General features: G+C 53.1%; 9 protein-coding genes across 9 annotated transcripts; 5 read left to right on the forward strand and 4 right to left on the reverse strand.

Moving 5' to 3' along the window:
* The first annotated feature begins 196 nt into the window (after positions 1 to 196).
* On the forward strand, positions 197 to 4,080 carry pan2n2 (poly(A)-specific ribonuclease). The gene is made up of 4 exons (XM_025690043.1): positions 197 to 438; positions 506 to 1,806; positions 1,866 to 2,981; positions 3,039 to 4,080. The coding sequence occupies exons 1-4, from the start codon at positions 310 to 312 to the stop codon at positions 3,967 to 3,969; spliced, it is 3,477 nt and encodes a 1,158-aa protein (XP_025555441.1). The 5' UTR covers positions 197 to 309; the 3' UTR covers positions 3,970 to 4,080.
* Positions 4,081 to 4,329: 249 nt separating this feature from the next.
* Positions 4,330 to 7,490, forward strand: BO97DRAFT_440086 (putative translation elongation factor EF-1 subunit). The gene is made up of 5 exons (XM_025698044.1): positions 4,330 to 4,772; positions 4,869 to 4,940; positions 5,167 to 5,928; positions 5,980 to 6,162; positions 6,219 to 7,490. Exons 1-5 carry the CDS (start codon positions 4,547 to 4,549, stop codon positions 7,424 to 7,426), a joined length of 2,451 nt encoding a protein of 816 aa, XP_025555442.1. The 5' UTR covers positions 4,330 to 4,546; the 3' UTR covers positions 7,427 to 7,490.
* Positions 7,491 to 8,322: 832 nt separating this feature from the next.
* bipA (Hsp70 family ATPase KAR2) lies at positions 8,323 to 10,842 on the forward strand. Its single transcript, XM_025700381.1, has 4 exons — positions 8,323 to 8,707; positions 8,774 to 8,938; positions 8,995 to 10,100; positions 10,157 to 10,842. The coding sequence occupies exons 1-4, from the start codon at positions 8,523 to 8,525 to the stop codon at positions 10,720 to 10,722; spliced, it is 2,022 nt and encodes a 673-aa protein (XP_025555443.1). The 5' UTR covers positions 8,323 to 8,522; the 3' UTR covers positions 10,723 to 10,842.
* Positions 10,843 to 12,382: 1,540 nt separating this feature from the next.
* BO97DRAFT_475118 (DUF967 domain protein) lies at positions 12,383 to 13,620 on the reverse strand (the record flags this gene model as incomplete). Its single annotated transcript, XM_025700382.1, has 3 exons — positions 13,288 to 13,620; positions 12,658 to 13,225; positions 12,383 to 12,411 (listed from the first exon to the last, which is right to left on the reverse strand). The coding sequence occupies exons 1-3, from the start codon at positions 13,321 to 13,323 to the stop codon at positions 12,383 to 12,385; spliced, it is 633 nt and encodes a 210-aa protein (XP_025555444.1). The 5' UTR covers positions 13,324 to 13,620.
* A 133-nt stretch (positions 13,621 to 13,753) lies between these two features.
* BO97DRAFT_335904 (putative C6 transcription factor) lies at positions 13,754 to 15,352 on the forward strand (the record flags this gene model as incomplete). Its single annotated transcript, XM_025691445.1, has 3 exons — positions 13,754 to 14,511; positions 14,561 to 14,993; positions 15,044 to 15,352. 3 exons carry the CDS (start codon positions 13,754 to 13,756, stop codon positions 15,350 to 15,352), a joined length of 1,500 nt encoding a protein of 499 aa, XP_025555445.1.
* An 88-nt stretch (positions 15,353 to 15,440) lies between these two features.
* BO97DRAFT_431201 (zinc-dependent alcohol dehydrogenase) lies at positions 15,441 to 17,196 on the reverse strand (the record flags this gene model as incomplete). Its single annotated transcript, XM_025697480.1, has 5 exons — positions 15,441 to 15,922; positions 15,967 to 16,045; positions 16,094 to 16,461; positions 16,514 to 16,634; positions 17,176 to 17,196. 5 exons carry the CDS (start codon positions 17,194 to 17,196, stop codon positions 15,441 to 15,443), a joined length of 1,071 nt encoding a protein of 356 aa, XP_025555446.1.
* Positions 17,197 to 17,695: 499 nt separating this feature from the next.
* BO97DRAFT_410696 (uncharacterized protein) lies at positions 17,696 to 18,850 on the forward strand (the record flags this gene model as incomplete). The annotated part of the gene is made up of 3 exons (XM_025696145.1): positions 17,696 to 17,799; positions 18,061 to 18,448; positions 18,482 to 18,850. 3 exons carry the CDS (start codon positions 17,696 to 17,698, stop codon positions 18,848 to 18,850), a joined length of 861 nt encoding a protein of 286 aa, XP_025555447.1.
* A 361-nt stretch (positions 18,851 to 19,211) lies between these two features.
* Positions 19,212 to 19,775, reverse strand: BO97DRAFT_455781 (Bys1 family protein; the record flags this gene model as incomplete). Its single annotated transcript, XM_025699145.1, has 1 exon — positions 19,212 to 19,775. The coding sequence occupies one exon, from the start codon at positions 19,773 to 19,775 to the stop codon at positions 19,212 to 19,214; it is 564 nt and encodes a 187-aa protein (XP_025555448.1).
* A 652-nt stretch (positions 19,776 to 20,427) lies between these two features.
* On the reverse strand, positions 20,428 to 21,948 carry BO97DRAFT_431202 (kinase-like protein; the record flags this gene model as incomplete). The annotated part of the gene is made up of 5 exons (XM_025697481.1): positions 20,428 to 20,793; positions 20,956 to 21,218; positions 21,300 to 21,360; positions 21,404 to 21,781; positions 21,931 to 21,948. 5 exons carry the CDS (start codon positions 21,946 to 21,948, stop codon positions 20,428 to 20,430), a joined length of 1,086 nt encoding a protein of 361 aa, XP_025555449.1.
* Between the last annotated feature and the right edge of the window lie 407 nt (positions 21,949 to 22,355).

The raw sequence follows: 22,355 nt of genomic DNA on the forward strand, positions 1-22,355 counted from the left end.
CCTCCATCCCAGAGACACTTCGTCTCTCGAGTGGCTATTGAACGAGAGGGTCCGCGATTTGCCTTACTGACTCGACGCGACATATCTTTCCCGCGACCTGCACAACGAGACCCAAACCCCAATCTCCCAAACCCCAATCACACCAAGCTCTATCCCCGCACTCGCGCTTTCGCCGAACGATGCACCTTGTCTCCGGTTCCCAGATGGACAGACCCACCAACTGCTGCTGAACAACCTCCCCCGACCCTCCCCAGAACATCTCGACGCTGTCAATAAGCCCGGGTATCTGCCCGGGTGCCATGTCAAGCCATGGAAGCCGATTGGGATGAATTGTCGCGCATACCCGTGCCCCCTCCAAGCCCGCACGGGTTGCCGACGATCGCGACCACAATCGCCTTTGACGATGTGATGGAACTTTTGTGGGCCGGAAATGAATATGTATGTCCCTGTTTCTGACTTGATGATGCCGAGGTAATCATACTGATAATGAGATTCTTTCCATCAGGGCCGAATTACCTCCTTCTATGGTCCCGAAATGCAGAGGTATACCTCTGTCCGGGCACACCCCGTGTCCGAAGGCGCGGTGCGACAGATTCTCTTCCATGACCGAGGCGTATTATCGATATCCTCAAAGAGTGCGCACATGATCACCCGCCGCGGTCTGACGCAGTGGCACATCGCCCACGAAGAAATGACCGACCTCCGCTGCATGAGTTTCACGGCCCAGACGAACCGGATCATAGTGGCAGGATGCCAGAAAGTGATGTTCACCATCGATATCGACAAAGGCATCATCGTGGACAAGCTGCCGACGGATTACAATTACACCATAATGAAGAAGAGCCGGTACCTCTGCGCGGCCACGGACACCGGGTCGGTCAATGCGTTGAGTCTGAATGACTTTAGTGTCGTGAAGTCGTGGAAAGCGCACGGCACGGCGGTCAATGATATGGATGCCCGCAATGATCTGCTGGTCACCTGTGGCTTCTCCGTCAGACACCTTGGCGCCCCGATCGTGGATCCGCTGGCCAATGTCTATGACCTGAAAACACTCTCCCCGTTACCTCCCATCCCCTTCCACGCGGGTGCTGCCTATGTGCGCATGCACCCTAAGCTGCATACGACGAGTTTTGTGGCCTCGCAGACGGGTCAGCTTCAGGTGGTCGACTTGATGAATCCCAATGCGATCAATCTGCGTCAGGCGAATGTTACGTTCATGTTGGGTATTGATCTCTCGCCTTCTGGGGAAGCACTTGCCATCAATGATGCGGAATGCTTCCTTCATCTGTGGGGCTCCCCTGCAAAGATCCACTTCAATGAATTGAGCAAGGAGGCCGAATTTGCCGATGTCACCCCGCGGCCACCTCCCCTCGACTGGTCTCCGGAAACCCCGCTGAATATGATCGGTATGCCCTATTACCACGACCGCCTGTTTTCGGCATGGCCGAGCCATCTGGTCTTCGAGGTCGGTAGTCCTCCGGCCCCTATTGATCAGGCTCTGCTTGCCTACCTGCGTCCGGCTGAAATCGGTCATTATGCGGCCAATCCGAAGAAAACGCGGCGATACCAGGTGGAGAATACCCGCGCATTATCTACTACCGACACTGCTTTGATTGCTCCCAAGTTCTTGAGTGAGAAGGCCAGGGAGCAGAGTAACAAAGTCAAACCAGATGGTTCGATCGGTGACGCGACTGAGGCGTTGGCTGGTGCAAAGCTCAATGGCGAGTCTGAGGATGATCCGCTCTTGAAATACAGTAATGTCGAAATCAAGTATAGTCGATTCGGTGTCGATGATTTTGACTTCCGGTATGTCATCTGGTAACACTTGTGACATTGATCTCTTAAGACTAACTAACGGTACTCAGATTCTACAACCAGACGACCTTCTCCGGTCTTGAAACACACATTGCGAATTCCTTCACTAACGCCCTCCTTCAACTCTTCAAGTTCATCCCCATGATTCGAAACGTTGCTCTCCACCACGCTGCCAGTTCGTGTATATTTGAAAGCTGTCTACTGTGCGAGATGGGCTATCTGTTTGATATGCTCGAGAAAGCCAACGGTCAAAATTGCCAGGCGACGAACCTTCTCAAGACCTTCAGTAGCTCTCGCGAGGCTTCCAGTTTGGGCTTGTTCGAAGAGAATCTGACGACTAAGTCACTTTCTACAGCCATACAAGCAGTCAATCGATTCTTCCTCACGCAAATCTCTCATGACCACCGCATGATCCTACCCAGCTCGGACGAATTGGATCTGCGACTCAATACTGTCGCGTCTGAGGCCATACGATGCATGTTCTGCCAGAATGAGATCGTCAGGCCAGGCAATACCCTAGTCAATGAGCTGGTGTATCCCGCCATCGACCTCAAGCAACTCCGTCGAAATCCTGCCTTCCGCTTCTCCAACATATTGCGCGCAAGCATAGAACGAGAAACACAAAACCGGGGATGGTGTAACTACTGTCGACGGTATCAACAAGTCAATATTCGCAAGACTATACACCGCATGCCATCGGTTCTTATGCTCAATGCCGCACTCAGCAACCCCATTTGCCGCCGACTGTGGGCGATCCCTGGCTGGCTGCCTGAAGAAATGGGAATTGCGGTCGACAATGGCCAGATCCTGTGTTTTGAAGGCGACGAGCTCAAGCTGCGACTTCAGTCCAAGATGGCTGGGCTTGTGGTTTATGAATTGGTGGGGCTGGTTTGCGAAATCGATGTCCCTGAGCACCAGAAGGCGCATCTGGTCTCTTTTATTAACGTATCTATATCCTCGCGCGAGCCAGAAGCGAAGAACAAGTGGCACTTGTTCAACGACTTCCTGGTGACGGAGGTTGATAAGGATGAAGCTCTCCGGTTCAACCAGCCGTGGAAAATACCATGTGTCCTGGCTTACCAGGTCAAAGATGGACGCCATTCTATGGACGACTCCTGGAAGAAATCGCTCGATACCACCCTTCTGTTTCGTGACTGGTCTATGAAGTAAGTTGCTCCTGGGTGTTGACTAGCCCTTCGTCTAGTTCTGACATCTTTTACTAGTGCCGGCCAGGCTGTGGAATCGCGCGTCACACTCACCGAGGAGGAAAAGCCCACTCCTGGCACGCCTGTTGCTCTGGACACTGAGTTCGTCGATCTTGAGAAGGCGGAAATCGACGTGAAAGCGGACGGCTCTCAAGAGATGGTGCGACCGAGCAAGAGTGGACTTGCTCGAGTGTCTGTTCTCCGAGGCTCAGGACTTCGCGAGGGTGTTCCGTTCATCGACGATTACATCACCATCAAAGAACCAATTGTGGACTACGTCACCCAGTACTCTGGCATCAAACCGGGTGATCTGGACCCCAGAACGAGCCAACACAATCTCGTCCCACTGAAAGTGGCATATAAGAAGCTCTGGTTGCTTCTCAACTTGGGCTGTGTGTTTGTTGGACACGGCCTTGCCTCCGATTTCCGGAAGGTGAATATCCAGGTCCCCAAGAACCAGACGGTGGACACGCAGTATCTTTTCTTCCATCCCGGAAAGAACCGGCGGTTGAGTCTACGGTATCTCGCGTGGGCTGTGTTCAAGGAATTCATCCAGGAAGAGCCCACGGATAACAATCAAGGACACGACTCGATCGAGGATGCGCGGATGGCGTTGCGCCTCTGGAAGAAGTTCAAGGAATATGAAGACGCGGGAGTGGTCTCCCAGATCCTGGAGGAGATCTTCCGCGAAGGATCCAAGCTGGGATTCAGGCCACCTCCGCGGAACGGCACGACCACCGTCCTTTCTCGCCCCGGTACGGCGGTCACAATGCAGAATGGCAGCGGCCGCAACACTCCCAGCACGCCGGACGTCGTCGGGGTCCCCGCCGGCAGTGCGCCTGCAACCCCCCGGCAAGCGTTTCGACGCTCGATCGCTCTGACCCCAAGTAACGGCAGCTTTGCTAGCCCTGCTGCCAGCGACATTTTTGGGGCAAGCCCGTTGAAGTAAACAGTCGTTGACTTTCGGCTTGGTGACCAGGCTGTGACGGTTTTGCTTTTGGTCACGCCTTTAGTTACCTATATACCATGATCGCTTATAGAAGCGACCCCTAGCTTACCATTGTCCCAGTTGGCTATGGCGGACCATTGTTTGTGATGCATCGCTTGTTAATCAGAAATAGAAACTTTACTTAGATTCACCCTTTCCGTCAGGACAATGGTTGTAGAGATATGGCTTCTTCACTGGACTGCGTAGTGACCAATATCTCCCCGGTGACTGGAAGAACTGGCTGGGTGGGGAATGACGTGGTGCGGGAGGATCTCAATTCAGCGCAGCTCGGCTTTCACCTTAGAACCACTCTCTCCTACCAATCTCCCTGGTTTGCTCACTCTTCTCTCGGTCTCATCAACCAGCAATTTGTCGAGAGCATCTAGGGCTTTCACAAGAATACATCACTCATAGAATACTCACCCGGTTAGATTCCGTTTCCTCGCATCCGTTCCTCGTTAGATCCGCCTCGTCAGCAACAGCGAAAACCCCTCCTCCTTCCGCAAGCTGCCCCGCGAACACAACTAAACCACCCACCATGTCGCGCCATCGCGTCAAGGCCGTGAGCTACGATGAAGACGAGTACGATGATGGCTACTACTCCCCGGACCCGGAAGAACAAGAGTTCCTCGAGCAGTGTACGGTGGAGGTGCTGAACCAGCTGCGTGCGGGGGATCCCTCGGTGACGGCGACCCGCGGTGAAGTCCAGGATGCACTGTACCACTATTACAACGATATCGAGAAGTCTGTGAATTACCTCCGAGGTACGTGTGCTTACGGTTCGGTTGCATGAACCTCGTCGTTCTGAATTGGTACCATGCTTGCAGGAGCCCCGCACTAACCGCCTTACTTCACTCTAGGCAAGAAGGTTAAGGAACTTCAGAAGAAGCAGGCTGTCGCCGCTGCGGCTCCTAAGGCGAAGGGGACTTCAGGTAAGCACCATTGGATATTCACGTCCCTTTTTGCTCTGCTCTGTTTTTGTTCTTGTGGTGGTTGGGCTCGGGCTACCTAGCTGTGTTTCTGGCTTGGTTATCTACCTGTCTTCTTGGAATGTGAGTACGTGTGTCCATCTTTCTTGTGTGTGCGACTGGTTCAAACTGACATCTTTCTTTCTGCGCCACAAAGCTCTGGGATTGTTATTCTAACAGGCTTCTTCAGTGCCGGCATACCCCGCTCCTCCTCTCATGTCACCGCCTCCGGCTGCACATTTCTCGGCGGCGGACTTCTTTCGTGACGCCCCGTGGTTGAATATCCCGACACACCGTAAGGGGGAGATTCTCGTCGAGCCGCTGTACCCTCGACTGGGTCTTTTGGGCGGTGCGCCGGACGGTGCGGGCGGAGGCAAGATGTCGAAATTGGCTGCCTTGGCTGCTGCGCGCAGGAAGAAGGAGGGTGATAAGGCTGCTACGACCCCGCCTGTGGCTGCAGAAATACCTGATGCTGAGAAAGTACCTCAACCGGCTCCCAGTGAGTCGAAAGGTGCACCCTTGTCACTGCGCGAGAGGCTAGCTGCTAGTGGAAAGCCGCAGAAGTCGACAGCAGAGGGCTTGCAATCACTGCGTTCCCTCGGCAAGGGATCTCGTCAGGGTAATTCTTCGTCGGTTAAGAAGACAACTCCGGAGCCGAAGCCACAAGCAAGCCCCAAGGAGGAGGAGGCTACGCCTGCGACGTCAGGGCCGGAGACACCGGTGGCCAGTGAAGAGGCGGAGCAAGCTGCTGTGAACATCCGTGCACCGCCGTCGACATTTGCCAACGCCATCGTTGGGGATTCCGCGCGGCCGAAGATGACCGAGCCCAGCCACTTATCCGCCAACACTCTTGACTTGATCAGAATCTACGGACAGGATCTTGCTGAACCTTTTGACTTTGCAGGCCCAAGCCCCGACGATGTCGTCATCAACGCACAGAGCTCTGCTAAAGGTTTGGCTATTCGGCGCAAAGTATAGGATCTCTCCCCTAATGGACGTGCAGGCTTCAAATCGAAACAGCCTGCTTCCAAGTCGGCAGGTGACAAGAAATCGCAGGCTGACCTGGCGGGAGGAATGAATAATCTCAGCGTCGAGGAGAAGGTGAACGTCAAGAGCAAGAATTTAGACGTTCTGTCTGAGTATAATAAAGCGAAACGGAAGAGGGCGATGAATTTTGCGGTAATCGGTGGGGTTTATTGGTCTAATCCCTCGTCGTTGGTATTTTCGCTAATGGCAGGACAGGTCATGTTGATGCGGGAAAGAGTACATTGATGGGTCGGTTGCTTGCTGATCTGAAGGCTATCGATCAACGCACTCTGGACAAGTACAAGCGGGAGGCGGAGAAGATCGGAAAAGGGTCGTTTGCTCTGGCTTGGGTCCTGGACCAAGGTGCCGAGGAGAGAGCTAGAGGCGTCACCATTGACATCGCCACCAATAAGTTCGAGACGGAGAAGACGGTGTTTACAATTGTCGACGCTCCTGGTCATCGGGATTTTGTGCCTAACATGATCGCTGGAGCCAGTCAAGCTGACTTTGCCGTCCTTGTTATCGACTCCAGTATCGGCAACTTCGAGTCTGGCTTGAAGGGACAGACGAAGGAGCATGCCTTGTTGGTGCGGAGTATGGGCGTGCAGAGGATCATCGTGGCTGTGAACAAGATGGATTCTGTTCAATGGGATAAGGAGCGCTTCGACGAGATTGAGCAGCAGGTATCGTCTTTCCTGACGACTGCCGGCTTCCAGCCCAAGAACATCAACTTTGTGCCTTGCTCGGGTATCAGCGGTGACAATGTCACTCGGCGCAGTGAAGATCCGAATGTCTCATGGTACCACGGTCGTACTCTGGTTGACGAGCTGGAGGCCACCGAACCTTACTCCCACGCGGTCGACAAGCCGCTTCGGATGACCATTGGGGACGTGTTCCGTGGCAGTGTTCAGAATCCATTGTCGATATCTGGCCGCATCGATGCTGGCAGCTTACAGGTGGGCGACCAGATCTTGACCATGCCCAGCAGTGAGACGGCCACCATCCGGAGCCTGGAGGTAGACGGAGAACCTAGTGACTGGGCTGTGGCGGGTCAGAACGTCGTCCTGAACCTAGCCAACATTGATCCCATCCACCTTCGGTCCGGCGACGTGATCTGCCGGGCATCGGCGCCCATCGCCAACGTCACGTCATTCACATGCAAGGTGCTGGCTTTCGACCACCTGTTGCCTAGCATGGTGGATATTCACCGTGGTCGCCTACATGTCCCCGGACGGATCAGTCGGCTCGTTGCCACCTTGGACAAACAGTCTGGCACGATCATCAAGAAGAAGCCTAAGATTGTGGCACCGGGCACAGTGGCGCGGATTGTTGTCGAGATGGATCAAGCGGTGCCTCTAGAAGCGCCTACGCGGATTGTTCTGCGAGCCGGAGGCGAAACGGTGGCTGCTGGCTTGTTGGAGTAGATGGATTTAGACGATTACGCATGATTATAGATGCTGCGGCATTTACTGCATAAACAATGAATGCACTTTACTGTTCTATTGCTTTCGATTGGACTCAAGGGGCAACGTTGGCTGGCGTACTATGATAGCCTGTCCATGTTGCCAGTCTGGCCTGATGTACAGTACTGGTCTCGAAGAAGCTATTGCTGCCATGTCTGTAGTAGCACCTTCTAGACTAACAAACAGGACCCTGTCATGTCTGACAAACACCCTAAAACTGGCCTTGAACGTTTTGAACAGAGTGGCAGAAAGCAAGGGAAGTAAGTAAGTCTCCTGAGTGGGGGAGGGGGCAGAGTCTCCACTATCTTTCAAGGCTCAGACCCTGGTGGCTTATTTCTGACTCAATGTTGAAGGAGCCCGGAATTGAGAAGAGTGAAGAAAAGACGGAGTAGGCATAGTGGACAGCCACCCGACCCCACGAATATCTTCAGGGGACAGTTGTCAACTTCCAAGTTGTCCGTGTCTTTCTTGTTAAGGTAGGCGCAAGAATGGAGTAAAATGACCAGCTGGCCAGATCGGGAAAAGGTCCTGATTGCAAATGGACCAAACCTCGGGAAGGCGGAGTCGGCGGACTAAGCGAAACTCCCCGCCAGCAAATCGGAAGGGAGATTCTAGCAACTTCGACGAACCGCCTGGAAAATTGGGCCGGCAGAATGAACGGGGCGGTCAGGATTATGCTGAGTCAGTCGGTGCCCTGAACGGGGTGTCCACCAATCAGAGGCTGAGAAGTAACCTTAAATGCAATACCCGCGAAAAGGCCAGCATGGCCGCTGCGCTTTCTTTGCCGCCGCCATCCCATACAAGAAGAATATGAAAGCTGGCTGAAGCTCCTCCCCTCGGACATCCTTTCTTTCTTTCTTTCCTCCCTCGTCGCTTTCTTTTTCACCAACCTCCCTCCCACCCCCCCCTCTCTCCTCTTCTCCCTATTCACGCTCTTTCTTTTCTTTTCCTCAACGCGTGACAGGTACACACTGTTGACGAAAGGACTGAACATATCGTGCTACCGTGTCCTGTGGTGAAAAGGACCTTAGCTACTACTCGCACATATTCCCCGACCATGGCGCGCATCTCCGCTCGCCAGGGTGCGGCCAAGCCCTTCACTGCTTGGACCACCGTCTTCTACCTGCTCCTTGTTTTCATTGCGCCTCTGGCTCTCCTCGGAACCGCACACGCTCAGGATGACTCCTCTGTACAAGACAACTACGGCACTGTTATCGGTATTGATTTGGGAACCACCTACTCGTGAGTTGCTTCTGGATGTTTTGGTCTGAAATGAGACGCGACGTGTAACTAACAGGACGGTCACAGTTGTGTTGGTGTGATGCAGAACGGAAAGGTTGAAATCCTCGTCAACGACCAAGGAAACCGTATCACTCCCTCCTACGTTGCCTTCACCGATGAGGAACGTCTCGTCGGTGACGCCGCTAAGAACCAATACGCCGCTAACCCCCGCCGCACTGTCTTCGATATCAAGTGAGTTTTCCTGGCTGGCTGGTGCTGTGAATGTTCGGTTTGCTAACATTCTTCAGGCGTCTGATTGGTCGCAAGTTCGATGATACCGATGTTCAGAAGGACGCCAAGAACTTCCCCTACAAGGTTGTCAACAAGGATGGCAAGCCTGTCGTCAAGGTCGAGGTCAACCAGACCCCCAAGACCTTGACTCCTGAGGAGGTTTCCGCCATGGTTCTCGGCAAGATGAAGGAGATCGCCGAGGGTTACCTTGGAAAGAAGGTTACCCACGCCGTTGTCACCGTTCCCGCCTACTTCAACGACGCCCAGAGACAGGCCACCAAGGATGCCGGTACCATTGCCGGTCTCAACGTCCTCCGTGTTGTCAACGAGCCCACCGCCGCCGCTATCGCCTACGGTCTGGACAAGACCGATGGTGAGCGCCAGGTCATCGTCTACGACCTTGGTGGTGGTACTTTCGATGTCTCTCTGCTGTCGATCGATGACGGTGTTTTCGAGGTCTTGGCTACCGCTGGTGACACCCACCTTGGTGGTGAGGATTTCGACCACCGCGTCATGGACTACTTCGTCAAGCAGTACGACCGCAAGCACTCTACCGATGTCAAGAAGGACCTCAAGGCCATGGGTAAGCTCAAGCGTGAGGTTGAGAAGGCCAAGCGTACTCTCTCTTCCCAGATGTCTACCCGCATCGAAATCGAGGCCTTCCACAACGGCGAGGACTTCTCCGAGACCTTGACCCGCGCCAAGTTCGAGGAGCTGAACATGGATCTGTTCAAGAAGACCCTGAAGCCTGTCGAGCAGGTTCTCAAGGACGCCAAGGTCAAGAAGTCCGAGGTTGACGACATTGTCCTGGTTGGTGGTTCCACCCGTATCCCCAAGGTCCAGGCCCTCCTGGAGGAGTTCTTCGGTGGCAAGAAGGCCAGCAAGGGTATCAACCCCGATGAGGCCGTCGCTTTCGGTGCTGCCGTTCAGGGTGGTGTTCTGTCCGGTGAGGAGGGTACTGGCGGTGTCGTTCTGATGGACGTCAACCCCCTTACCCTGGGTATTGAGACCACCGGTGGAGTTATGACCAAGCTCATTCCCCGCAACACCGTCATCCCCACCCGCAAGTCCCAGATCTTCTCTACCGCCGCTGATAACCAGCCCACCGTTCTCATCCAAGTTTGTAAGTTGTTCCGTGCCGTTGCCATGTTGATCAGTCCGATACTAACTGGGTTTCAGACGAGGGTGAGCGTTCTTTGACCAAGGACAACAACCTGCTCGGCAAGTTCGAGCTTACCAGCATTCCTCCGGCTCCCCGTGGTGTTCCTCAGATTGAGGTCTCCTTCGACCTGGATGCCAACGGTATCCTGAAGGTCAGCGCCAGCGACAAGGGCACCGGCAAGGCCGAGTCCATTACGATCACCAATGACAAGGGCCGTCTCTCCCAGGAGGAGATCGAGCGCATGGTGGCCGAGGCCGAGCAGTTCGCCGATGAGGACAAGGCCATCAAGGCGAAGATTGAGGCCCGCAACGGACTGGAGAACTATGCCTTCAGCCTGAAGAACCAGGTCAACGACGAGAACGGACTGGGTGGCCAGATCGACGAGGACGACAAGCAGACCATTCTGGATGCCGTCAAGGAGGTGACCGACTGGCTGGAGGACAACGCGGCCACTGCTACCACCGAGGACTTCGAGGAGCAGAAGGAGCAGCTGTCCAACGTGGCCTACCCCATCACCAGCAAGCTGTATGGCTCTGCCCCGGCTGATGAGGATGATGAGTCGTATGGCCATGACGAATTGTAAAATTACTTTATTCTTAGAGGGACTCAAGGAGTTTGCATTGCTTGACTTGATTATGTGAAAGACCAACTTTTGGTTTGTTTTTAAGTTTTAAATATGATACCTATATCTTAGTCAGGATTCAATCTTTCTCCAGCAGACTTCCGGCTGTAATTGTAGTGCAAATGCTTTGCCACAGATTCTATTCGCTTGTCTGATACGTAATTTCTGTCCTGATAGACTCGTTCCTGTAGTCTGGCTTGAGCTGATGTGTTTTCATCTGTTGGTTGGTAGATACAATCTACAGTTCAGATACGAAGAGTGACATATGATCAAATATAGGTAGAGTGTTTTACAAAAGCGAGACAGGAACCGGAAGGCTTGTGATATAGTGCTCTTCTTCCTTACATTTGGACCTGGTTGCTTCTCAGTGGATTCGCTTATAGAAATGGACTACTGCTATGCAGCCAATCTCCAGCTGGAATTTCCTTCTTTCTGCTCTTTCTTCTTCCTGCAGTTGTTGGCTGCCACATAACTATATTCGACGAAAATGCTTCATAACGGATCAACACGAGATCTCGAACTCGATGGTACATTTACAAGGGGTATCTAGTGCAGGTTACCCCCTAGAATGGTTGTTCTATCTAGGGCGCTATTTTGATATTCATGATCTAGTCTGTGCGTCTGCTGCAAGATCCTCGTATCTATAGCGCCAAATGTTTCTCATTGGATGCCCCGCCGGGCATAATTCAGGGTTAATTTTCGATGCAGCTTCAGACGCAGTGGTGATTTAGACTGTATCTGACTCTAGTAAGGACCTTATTGCTTGTTTTGAGATCGAGAATGGGACACGGTCTGGGCTATATAGGCTACTGGTGAGGATTCAGATAGGGTGGGTGGTAGGGTCATCTAAGCTCACGGTCATAGGCTATCAGAAGTATAGGCTATCAGAACCATATATCTAGTAGGCTATAAGAAACATCGGCTATCAGGGTCATTAGGATCAGAACTATACAGGCTATCACAAGCATATAGACTATATAACCATAAAGGCTATATATTATACAGTACTTACCCACCCATTCAACCTTACTGCACCACCTCCACTTAACAATAAACTTTCTCTTTCTCGCTAGGCCCACTTCCTCCCATCATGCGATCCCCATTCTTTCCCCAAACCACTTCGTCAACGTATCAGGGGCCTCGCGTTTATCCTCCCATCCACATCTGCCGACGTCGCAGAGGATGCAGCAGCGTTTGCTGAGGGCTTCCGCCTTGAATGTTTCCAAGGTTAGTGTCAGGTCTATTGTGGATTGATGTTGATATGTGGGAATGGGATGGTGTAGTTGTGTGTTATGGGTGGTTTATTAGATCGCTTGCAGGCACAGGCACAGGTGCAGCGAGGGCGGGGAGTACCGCTGGGGAGAGGAGGGCGGGGACGTTGAAGAAGAGCATTGTTTTATTTTTGAGCTTCCTTTGATTGTGTGAGGGAGTATAAAAATAGAGTTTTGCTTATTGTGAGAGTATGAAGATAGACTCCTGGTTGATTGCGAGAGAGTACCAAAGACTGAGAATGAGAATTCCAGCTGGTCTTCTTCCCTGCCTTTCTATGCCTTGAGATTGATGTACAGTAGACTACGTAGATACACCCCAACGGCCATGGACGCTGCTTGGCATGTCTCACTCATGATGGGGTTTGTATATCTGTTTCCACTAATAATGGTCCAGATAGAGATTACATGTTGATCCGATAAGATAATCCTGTTGTCTTCAATCAAGAATGTAGGGCATTTTCGGGCTGATTGAGACGGACGGCGGTCTTTGCAGATGTGACAAGGGTGGATCTTTGCTCAACGGAGGGTCTGAGTTTCGAGTTGACAGGTCAAGTCTGTTGATGGGGCATCTATCTTAGGGTCTTTGTCTTGGCTACCTTAGTACCCCTCAGCTAAGAAGACTCACTCCCACCCCCCTGAAGAATAAACTCCCTCACCACATCAACAATAACCTGGTGATCATCCTCCTGCTTCAACCCACTAACAACAATGACACCCACAACGCCATCCACACCGCGCACCCGCACAGGGAACCCGCCACCATGAATCGCATAATCATCCGCCACGGCCCCGCCGCAACTCGACCGCAGCGCATACTTCTTCACGAACGCCGCCTCCACGCCCGCCTTCTCGCTGTCGCTCAGCGCCGCCAGCAGCTTATTCCGCATCAGCCAGCTGCTCACCCCCCACCGCAGCACGGTGTTCCGCTTGCGCCGCACCCACACCTCGTTGTCCGGGATCGTGCCGGGCTCGGTCGCGCATTGGAACACCACGTGCGGCGGGACCGGTTGGTGGTCTACTGTCGGCAGCGGCGCCGTCGTCAGCGTGATGGAGATCAGGGCCGGTTTGCGTGAGGTCGGCGGTAGCGTGAGGATGCGGTTGCGCAGCGCGAGACCCAGGTTGAAGGCTGTTGTGCTTGAGAAGGTTGGGAAGATTAGGGCGGGGGAGGTTTCGTGCGCGGTTAGGGTCATGGGCTTTTTGACTTGGGGTTAGTTTTGGTTTGCTGGGGAGGGTCTGGGCGGGATTGGGGACGTACGTCGGTGCTGACCGGGCTGAGGGGTTTGTCTTCCATTTTGGTGGTGACGGTATTTATAGATTGTAGGTTGGTGGGGAAGACCTTTTGCGGTTCTTAGCTGAACTAAGGAATAAAAGCAACCGAAGCAGATCTAGGGGTTATATAGTCAAGACTCAGATCGAGGAACGATGGCGGTGAAAAGTGAAGCGGTGGTCGGGGAAGGTCCAGGAGAAAAAGTGGACCAGGGCCCGATGACGTCGGATTTGGGGGAGTTCGGGGGTTCCGCGGTTCGGGGTTCGCGGTTGTGGATTCGGTGGATTGAATTGGAGTGAGGATATTGTCAAAGGAATAAAGCAGTTGTGTAGAAATGCGTGGGGAGGAGAGAGCAGGTGCTCAGTGTCTTGACTTCTGCATTGCTCCGCTTCCCCTCCTTCCTCTTCCCCTCTTTCTCTCTTCCTCCCTCTTCACCTCTCCAATAACTCCACCCATGCGGCACCTTGTTAAAAAAGCCTGTGATGAATGCATCGCCCGAAAAGTCAGATGTACCGGGACATCTCCTTGCGATACCTGTCGACAGAGCCCCAGGCAGGTCAAATGCACCTACCTGAAACCCGTGCAGAGGAGAGGTCCCAAGGTGCGGCGGTTCACTGCTCAAGCGCGAACATCGACCATCTTCCCCACTCAATTAGTCGTACCAGACCCCATTCCACCAAACAATGTTGCTCGAGAGCACTGTATTGTGGACACATCAATCTCCTTGGTAGCTCTCGCATATGTTGTCCGGCTGTACCAGCAATCATCGTACAGCGTCTGGCCGGTGATCAACACAACTTCTCTCTTACAGAAGCTTGACTCGGTCCCCCATGTCGACACGCTCTGTCTAGCCATGGCGCTCTCTGCAGCAACGATGGCTCAGTTGCAGCTTCCACCATTGAGCATCAACCACGCAGGCGTCAATCACGCAGTAGATTGCACCACCATGGCAGCAGAATGCATGAGACTCCGGGCGAGCTCGTATCGAGAACATCTCGACCTGCGAAGCATCCTCGTCTCATTCTTCCTGCACGTCTACCACGCCAAGACCAACCGACGCAACTCGGCCATGATGTTCATACAAGAAGCAATCTCAGGAGCCAGGCTACTGGGACTGGATGCGGGTGGGATGGATGAGCAAGCTATAGCCTGTGATGCCGATGTCATCGCCAACAAAGAGGTGGTGTTTCTGCTGCTCTGGATCTCGGAGAGGTAAGACGCGGCGTGGCTGACCACAAGCTGCTCCCACTAACTTTCGCAGAGGCTATGCTATGCACTTGGGCTTGCAGCCGTCCTATACAAGTCCCATTGTTTTGCCAGACACACTCTCAAATTCTAATGCAGAGGTGAAGGGTCTACTTGATTTGGGCCGGCTTTTTGCAACTTTCGACAAGGTTTCTGCCGGTGATAGAAATGCCAATGCCCGGGAGTCGGCGGGATACTTGGCAGAGACGGAGGCAGCATTGTCAGCCCTACCTCTCAACTATTCCTCGGCACGTATGGCAGACTACTGTATCACGAAAGAGTGGATGCGCACAATCATCTGGCAGAAAGCACTGTCCCAACGATTACTCTCATCAGTTTCACAGATCGACCTCTTGACTTTCCGCTTTCCGGCCGTTGTCGGCCGGGCCCTGTTATGCTCGTTGCAGGGGTTCACTGAGACGGACTTGCTTCCTCTGGGACGTGACCAGGTAAGACTTGATCAATTGCATGGCTCAGAATCAGGCTGAGAACGGTCCAGCTGTTGAAGTGCTTCGAGGTCACCAACTCACTAGCAGATATCATTCTATTCACCATGCCGGCTTCCAGACACTCAACCTTGCAATGGCGGCCGCAGGACTTTCTGCATGCTCTGTACCAGAAACTATTGCCATTCCTCCAACATGACCCTATGTTGAAGTCATTGCTCCGAGCAAAGACTGCCGAAGCTTTAGTCAATGCCCCTGCGCTGTTGTTGGGCCTCGGTTGTGACAATAGTACACTCACAGAAGAGGTTCCTAGTCACTCTATAGATTCTGAGGATGCCGCCTTGGCTTATGAAATGGCTTAAGCTGGTCTTCTGAGGCTGGATGACTCTCCAAGTCTACCGTTGAAAAGGTATGTTTGCGCTGCTACTTCCATTTGGTCATTCTGATCGGTCACTCTGATATCTGAAGCACAATTCTCCCCGCTATATCCCCCTTCTCCATCTCCTCATACACTTGAGGCAATTCCCTGAACGGCCGGACCTTGATCTCTGGTTTCACCACCCCGCGACGGACTAGGTCCACCGCCTCCATACATTCTTTCAACGATCCAACCAAATTTCCAGTAATCCGAAGTCCTTTGATCACGATAGTGCAAATTGGTGTTTGCAAGGTTGGACGTCCCGGAGGGATTCCCACGCAGCTCAGGGCCCCTCCGACACGTAACATCTCGCATGCATGAGCGAAAGCTTTAGCGCTGCCAGCGGTGACAACGGCAGCGTGTGCACCCAAGCCAGTAATCTCATGGACGCGCTGGACAGGATCCGCTGTGGTGAAATCAATAAATTCGACGGCCCCCAGATTGAGGACAAAGTCCCGCTTGTCACCGGCATCGACACCGATGACAAGGGCTCCTTGTGCCTTGGCGTATTGAACTTACCAGTCAGCATTGTGTGGTGGTGGTTTGTATGCCACTTACCTGCTAAATGGCCGAGGCCTCCTCCAGCTCCAACAACGACTAGCCAATTGCCCGCTCGGATATTGGCATTGAGAACCGCCTGCGTCCAGTCAGCTGTGACATACTTGTAGCGAGTGAGATGAGGTACCTTGTAGGCCGTCACACCCGCGCACAGAACAGGTCCAATGACTCTGGGATCAACATCATCCGGTAGAATCGTGAGATAATCAGCATCCAGGGCTATATACTGCTGGAAGCTGCCATCCTCATGGTGGAGATGGTTGGTGCTCTTGATGCAATACTGTTCGGTCCCTGCCAGACAGTATTCGCATCTCCTGCAGATACGACTCGAGAATCGTATACCCACCAACCCTCCGACCTTGAGGTCCGATCCGCACCCTGGGCCTAGTGCCAGTATCCGCCCGACGCCTTCATGGCCTCCGATATGGGGTAACTTGATCTTCGTGATCGGTGTGCCCTCAGCCGAGGCAGCAGTGCCGTTTTTGGTGTGGAGATCTGCCATGGCAACATGTCAATATGCTTTGGTCAAAACAAGTAGTGTACTGACCGCTTTGGCAAACACCGGTATAGATAACTTTGGCCAAAACTTCATTTTGGCCAGGTTTAGGCACGGGGTAGTCCTCGCGGAACTCGACACTGCCGCCGAGTTCACTGACAAGAGCTACTGTCTGGGATCGCGGAACGCTTTCTAGAGTCATTGCTCCTGGTTGACGAGCCTTCGTACAGTATGATTTGGGAGGGTTTCGGTCGACGGATTGTCTCGACGTTGGTGGTTTAAGTAGACACTATCGGCTGTCAAACTGAGCTTGGATCTATTTCGAATTCTGACGGCACCCGATTGTTCGATTTTTCCGATTGGTTGTCTTTGTATACTTCGAGAAGTACATTTGGTATTTCTCCGAGGGGCCCAAGCCTCGCATCAGGCAGGATGCTGAGAAAGAGGTCCAAGCCACGAGTGTCTTCCATGCCTTCTCCGCATAACATGCAGATGACGTGCATTCTTGCATAAGAACTTTGGTACATCTCTCGTAACAACCATGGATTGCCCTGTTTAGCGTATGCACCATGCAGGAATTCTCCGAGATAAATCTTCTCAATTCTTAATCCAGATCAGAGGGCTATCCGGGGGAGAACCCCCGGACCCCCTTTTCTTTCAGCTTCCCGGTAAACTACCCTTTGACCCAAGAATATAATTCTATCTGGGAGAACCCTTTGTTCCGGTACGTGCATTACAATAGTGGTTGCATTTCAGGTTTTGAGATCTGCCATGGCGTTTCCGGCCCACACGATCATGCTTCTCAAACTAGGGTTGCAAAGATGAGCATACTAGTGGGCTTGTTTGACTTTGAAAGTCAATGAAACGACATGGTCTCAAAACAAACCAAGAGAAGTTGACAAGGTAGAAAGAGCCGAGCAGTTATCAGAGTCCTTCTCCAGAACCCAATAGAACCATTGGTTTCTTCACACAACTCGTCCTGAATGAGGAGTAGGGTCTGCTTCGCACAAGTGCTGGTCAGTGACACTTCTCACAACGGAGTTATCCATCGTTTCAGTCTGCAAAAAGGAGCATTCAGTCAATCAATTGGGCATTATCAACAATGTACCGTGGCATAAGCAACTTTTCCAATTCGAGACCTGTCATGGCGAGTATAAAGACTAAATTAGCACCTATACTCCTGCCTGGCTCATAAACGCCATATTGACTGCTGCGTGCCCGCGGCTCTTCACGATGGACGCTGATGAGCATGAGACCGCTAACCTCGATAACATCCCAGTGGAGTTGTTCTGGCATGTGGCCGAGTATCTCGAGAAGGAAGACCTGCGCAGCCTACGGTTCGTGTCAAAGGACCTAAGCGAGAAAGCATTCCGGCCTTTCACAGGTTGCCAACTGCGCACTCTAAATATTATGTTTACTTTGTATGGCCATTATCGAGTGCATCAAGTGGCTACGGATGATGCCTACATAGAGTACAGAACAGTCCCTAGGCGCCTCATCATACACCCGCCCCTGGACAGTACGATAGAGCTCAGTCAGTCGGAAGCAGCGCTTCAATGCTTGGGCCAGGGCCTGAAAAACTCGCTGACGAATTGCAGGGAGATAGTGCTCTACCATGTCCGACGCCGAAGTATGAGTGTGGGACCTTTCCGAGTCGCGATCGAAAGCGAGATGAAGCACAACGAACAGAACCTGCACAAACTGTGCTGCGTGCTCGCCGAGAGCAGGATCGAAGTCCGATACCTGAACCTCTTCCTTCCGTTGGTCGTCGAACCGGAATTGCAATTCATCTACCTCAACTTGGAAGTCAACTGCAAGCCCTTACCCGATGGCATCTTCACCGTCTGGGGCCAACTCCGGCAGCTCCACGTCCACGAGCCAGAGGACAACAAGGCCTTCCGTTACGTGCGGAATCTGGTGCCCGTCATCCTGGCGAATGCGCCCAGGCTCGAAGAGTACCGGTTAAGCGGCTCGAAGGATCGTTCCGTAAGTTACACTCCGCCCCTGTTCTATGGGCAGGTCTGGGAAGGGTCTCCGTGGCCGTCGCCGCCGCCGCTCAAGAGCCTGGAGTTCAACGATCCGTGGATCAACCTTCAGGATATGCTCGCCTTTCTCCAGTGGGTCGGCAACACCCTGGAGCATGTCCGGTTCTATCATGCCCGCTGCATCAGGTCTGACTTCAAGTGGTCGGACATTTTACAATTCATGAAGGAAGGCTGCCCGATGCTGAAGTATGTCTCGTTGGACTCGGTGCACCGTGACTGGCTGGGGGGCGTGGAGCCCATTCGCTGGCAGGGCAGTGCCGAGTGTGAGGGACCGCACGATCGCGAGCGAATGTTGGAGGGGTTGGACCGGATGATCGTGGCAACTCTGGCGCGCATGATTTAGTTGTTGCAGCTGAGGTGTAGTGGAGGTGGATTCCACCGAGACACAATGGGAGTCCTCTCGTCTAGATGCCAGTTGCCTCTAGGTTTATTGTATCAGAATTGGGGCTCGATTTCGAAGATCCACTCAATTCATAGCTTTTATCTCAATGTTAATTCTCATGTCAAATGACCTCATCGTAGCACATTTCGATCTCATGATTCCAAAATAGGACAGACACTCTCAGTTGCACTCATGATACATACATACTCAATCTCAAACCAGATATCAATCAAATGAAACAAAGAACAATCTCCCGACCCAACCTCATTTCCCCAACCCAACCCCCCTCTCCCCTCCCAAACACAGGAATAATATAAAGAAATTAAACACAAACCCCCAACCCCAACCCAACCTCCGAACTCACAACCCGAACCTGACTGCCCCTAGGCGGAACCCCATCCTCCCAAACAATCGTCTCCGCCGCCCCATTCCCAGTACCATTATTCCCATTCCCAGTGCCATTATTCCCCCCATTAACAAAAATGGGCCCCAACCGCACCCTCCACCCAGCAAACGGATCCCCAAACACATCGGACAAATCAAACCACACCTGGCCCGCGTCCTCGAGATAGTTATACGCGAAGATCGTCTGCGCCGCTCCCGTGTACAGCCCGTGCGCCACCGTCGTCAGCTTCAGGCTGATGCCCCCCGTCACCGGGTCGTGGCGGTAGGGTTCGGTGTAGTTTTGGTGGGGGGGGAGGGTTATTTCGGCTGGTGATGGGGTTGAGGATACTGGTGTTAGGTAGATTGCGAAGGGGCATTTGTTGGTTATTGTTGCTGTTGCTGCTGTTTTTTGGGAATGATTCGTGGGGTTGGGGGTGAGGGGGGTTGCGGTTGTCAAGGGGAGGAGGAGGGTTAGGGTTATGGGGAGGAGGGGGATGTGCATTATTTTCGGTTGATTTTGTTTATTTGAGGAAAGATTTGAGGGGGTTGGTATGGTATGGTATATCTGAGAGTCTCTGTGTGGTTTTATTGGGGATGGGTTTGAATTGTTAGGTGATAATGGTGGTGCTGAGCTGTGTTGGGATGGACTGGAATGCTTGGAGAGAGGGTTTATATGTCTTTTGAGACGGGATTGTGCTGGTGGAATATGCCTGAGGGTATACAGCTCATAAGGTGCTGTGCGTTCATGGTATGGGTCTGGGTAACGCGGTTGCGTAGTGCAAGGCACTGGTACTGTACTTCTACCCACGTCGATCTGTACGATGAGGTAGGTGTCTGTACTGTACCAGTGCTTGTGCTACTATGTGTTATACACACTTGATAATAAAGGGTGGTACCGTGCGCGGATGATCTGAGTCCCAGGATGTCTCACCTTCTCTGTCGATGACGGTATGTGGCGATGTAAGCAAAGGGACTTGAGAGTAGATGTCATGGGTGTAACGATATGCTTCTACTGGTCAAACATCTATGAAGTTGATGTAACGGGTATCACGACATACAGCTTCGCCACGAGAATGAACCCACTCCTACACAGGCCACCCTCTTTCATAGGAAACTCTACAATCGCCTACTCGAATATCCACGCGAAGCATCTCTCATGTACATACTGCACCCTCCTCAGAACCAGGCAACGCCCACCTAACCATCCACTTCGAGCGAAGCACCTCATCTACAGAAAGACGCTCTTCAGGCCGATAAACCAGCATCCCGCGCATCAAATCCAGAAACGCAGCCCTCTCGTCCTGGGCAATAGCACTCCCACCCCGCCGCCGCCACTTCTGCACCGTGACTTCGAACCACTCCTCCAGCGGAGGCCACTTATCCTCCCGGTAAGACTCAGTCGGCTGCCCCTGTGCGCTAACAAAAAACCTATCCCGCGCCGCCCACCGCAACCACCATTCCGGCGGCATCGGTCCGAGAACATCGACATGTTGCGCCACGATCTCATCCGCCGGGATGTACTCATTGCTGAAGACGGGTTTCATGCCCCATGATCTCCCAGAGCGCGGTCGCCAGACTCCAGATATCCGATCGATCGGTCAGCGGTGCGTCTGGTTCGAATCTGCATTCTGGAGCCCGGGAGCCGGGGGAGGGGGCGTGCGGCTGTTCTTCCCCAAGCGGACTTCCGCGGGGTGCAAGGCCTCGCCGAAGTCACTGAGGAGGAGGTGCGCCGTGGATGGGGTGAGCGGGTCGAGAAATTGGCCTAGTACCAGTGGTTGGACTGCTTGCGCGGGGATGTTTGGCGGGAGGGCGTTGCTGTTTGTGTTGATGGGCGTTACGGGGATTGTCTGGGGGCGGCCGTAGCCGTATTTCTCGTATAATTGTTCTACCGGGAGGTCATCGATGCTTGACGGCAGGGCGAGCAGGATGTTGTTGAGATGGATATCTTTTTTTTTCAAAATGAGCCGAACCCAGCCGCGGGCCATCTATAAAGAAACACACGCAGAGTGCAAAGGTGCGAACGAACCTCCATGGACATAGCCCTGTGAATGCACATACGCCACCGCCTGAACAAGGCGATATGATATCTATCGCTCGAGCAACATCCAAGGGCAACAGCGAGAAAGCAACCTTCCGCAGGTTGCAGGCAGCCAGCGTCACCGTGTAGCAGATATGGGTGCCATTGGGGCCTCGCACCTCGAACTCATCCAGGAGGTCAGGAATCGAACGACGCCCCGGGTGTCCGGGTGAGGGTGGCTTGGATAGAGCTCGGAGAACCCGGGCCTCGCGCAGCACTGACGATGCCGTGTTGACCTTTAGAGCGACGTAGCGGTTGCGCGGCGTGTCGCGCGCGAGCCACACGGTCGAATACGCCCCGTGGCCGAGCTTGTCTGCGATGTAATATCGGCCGTCGTGCAGTGTGTCGCCGACTGTTATGGGATGATAGCCTCCTGGCTCGTAGTGCTCGAGTGCCTCTACGTCCTGGATCCAGTTGTATTCGATTTGAGGCTTTGAGGTTGTCGTTGTTGTGGATATTAGTCGCGCGGGAGAACGGGATCGCAGCCTCAAGGTATGTCGCTGGGACGGTGAGAGTGATAGTCGGGGTCGCGGTGGGGGCGGGGCAGTGGTGTGAGGAAAGGGAGAGAACGAGTCACTACCTTCGTGTAGTTGGGCATTGTGGACAGTGATCTAGATGCATGTCGAAGCGCCAGGATGGAGATAGAGTGGGGTCAGCTCTGAAGGGAGGGGAAGGGATAGCCTGCGGAATGCGGACGGTCTACAGGCAGGTAGTTATACCAGGAGGCTGAAAGAAAGGGGGGTCCGGGGGTTCTCCCCCGGAGACGTTTATGTTTCTGTTTAGAATGTAGGTATACCAGGAAGCTGAAAGAAAGGGGGGTCTGGGGGTTCTCCCCCAGTTCTCCGCTTTTGCATGCGCGCGTTTTGCTTGTTATAACCACACAGCTTCTACTGGTGAGAAATACGATTATCAAACTGTAATCTACTTATTGTATGCTTACATCTGATTGACGAATATTGTTATCTTGGACAGTGGTTTCATTAGTTGTATACTAGGACTATTAGA

The sequence above is a fragment of the Aspergillus homomorphus genome, assembly GCF_003184865.1.
Source record: "Aspergillus homomorphus CBS 101889 unplaced genomic scaffold BO97scaffold_3, whole genome shotgun sequence".
Taxonomy (NCBI): Eukaryota; Fungi; Ascomycota; class Eurotiomycetes; order Eurotiales; family Aspergillaceae; genus Aspergillus; species Aspergillus homomorphus.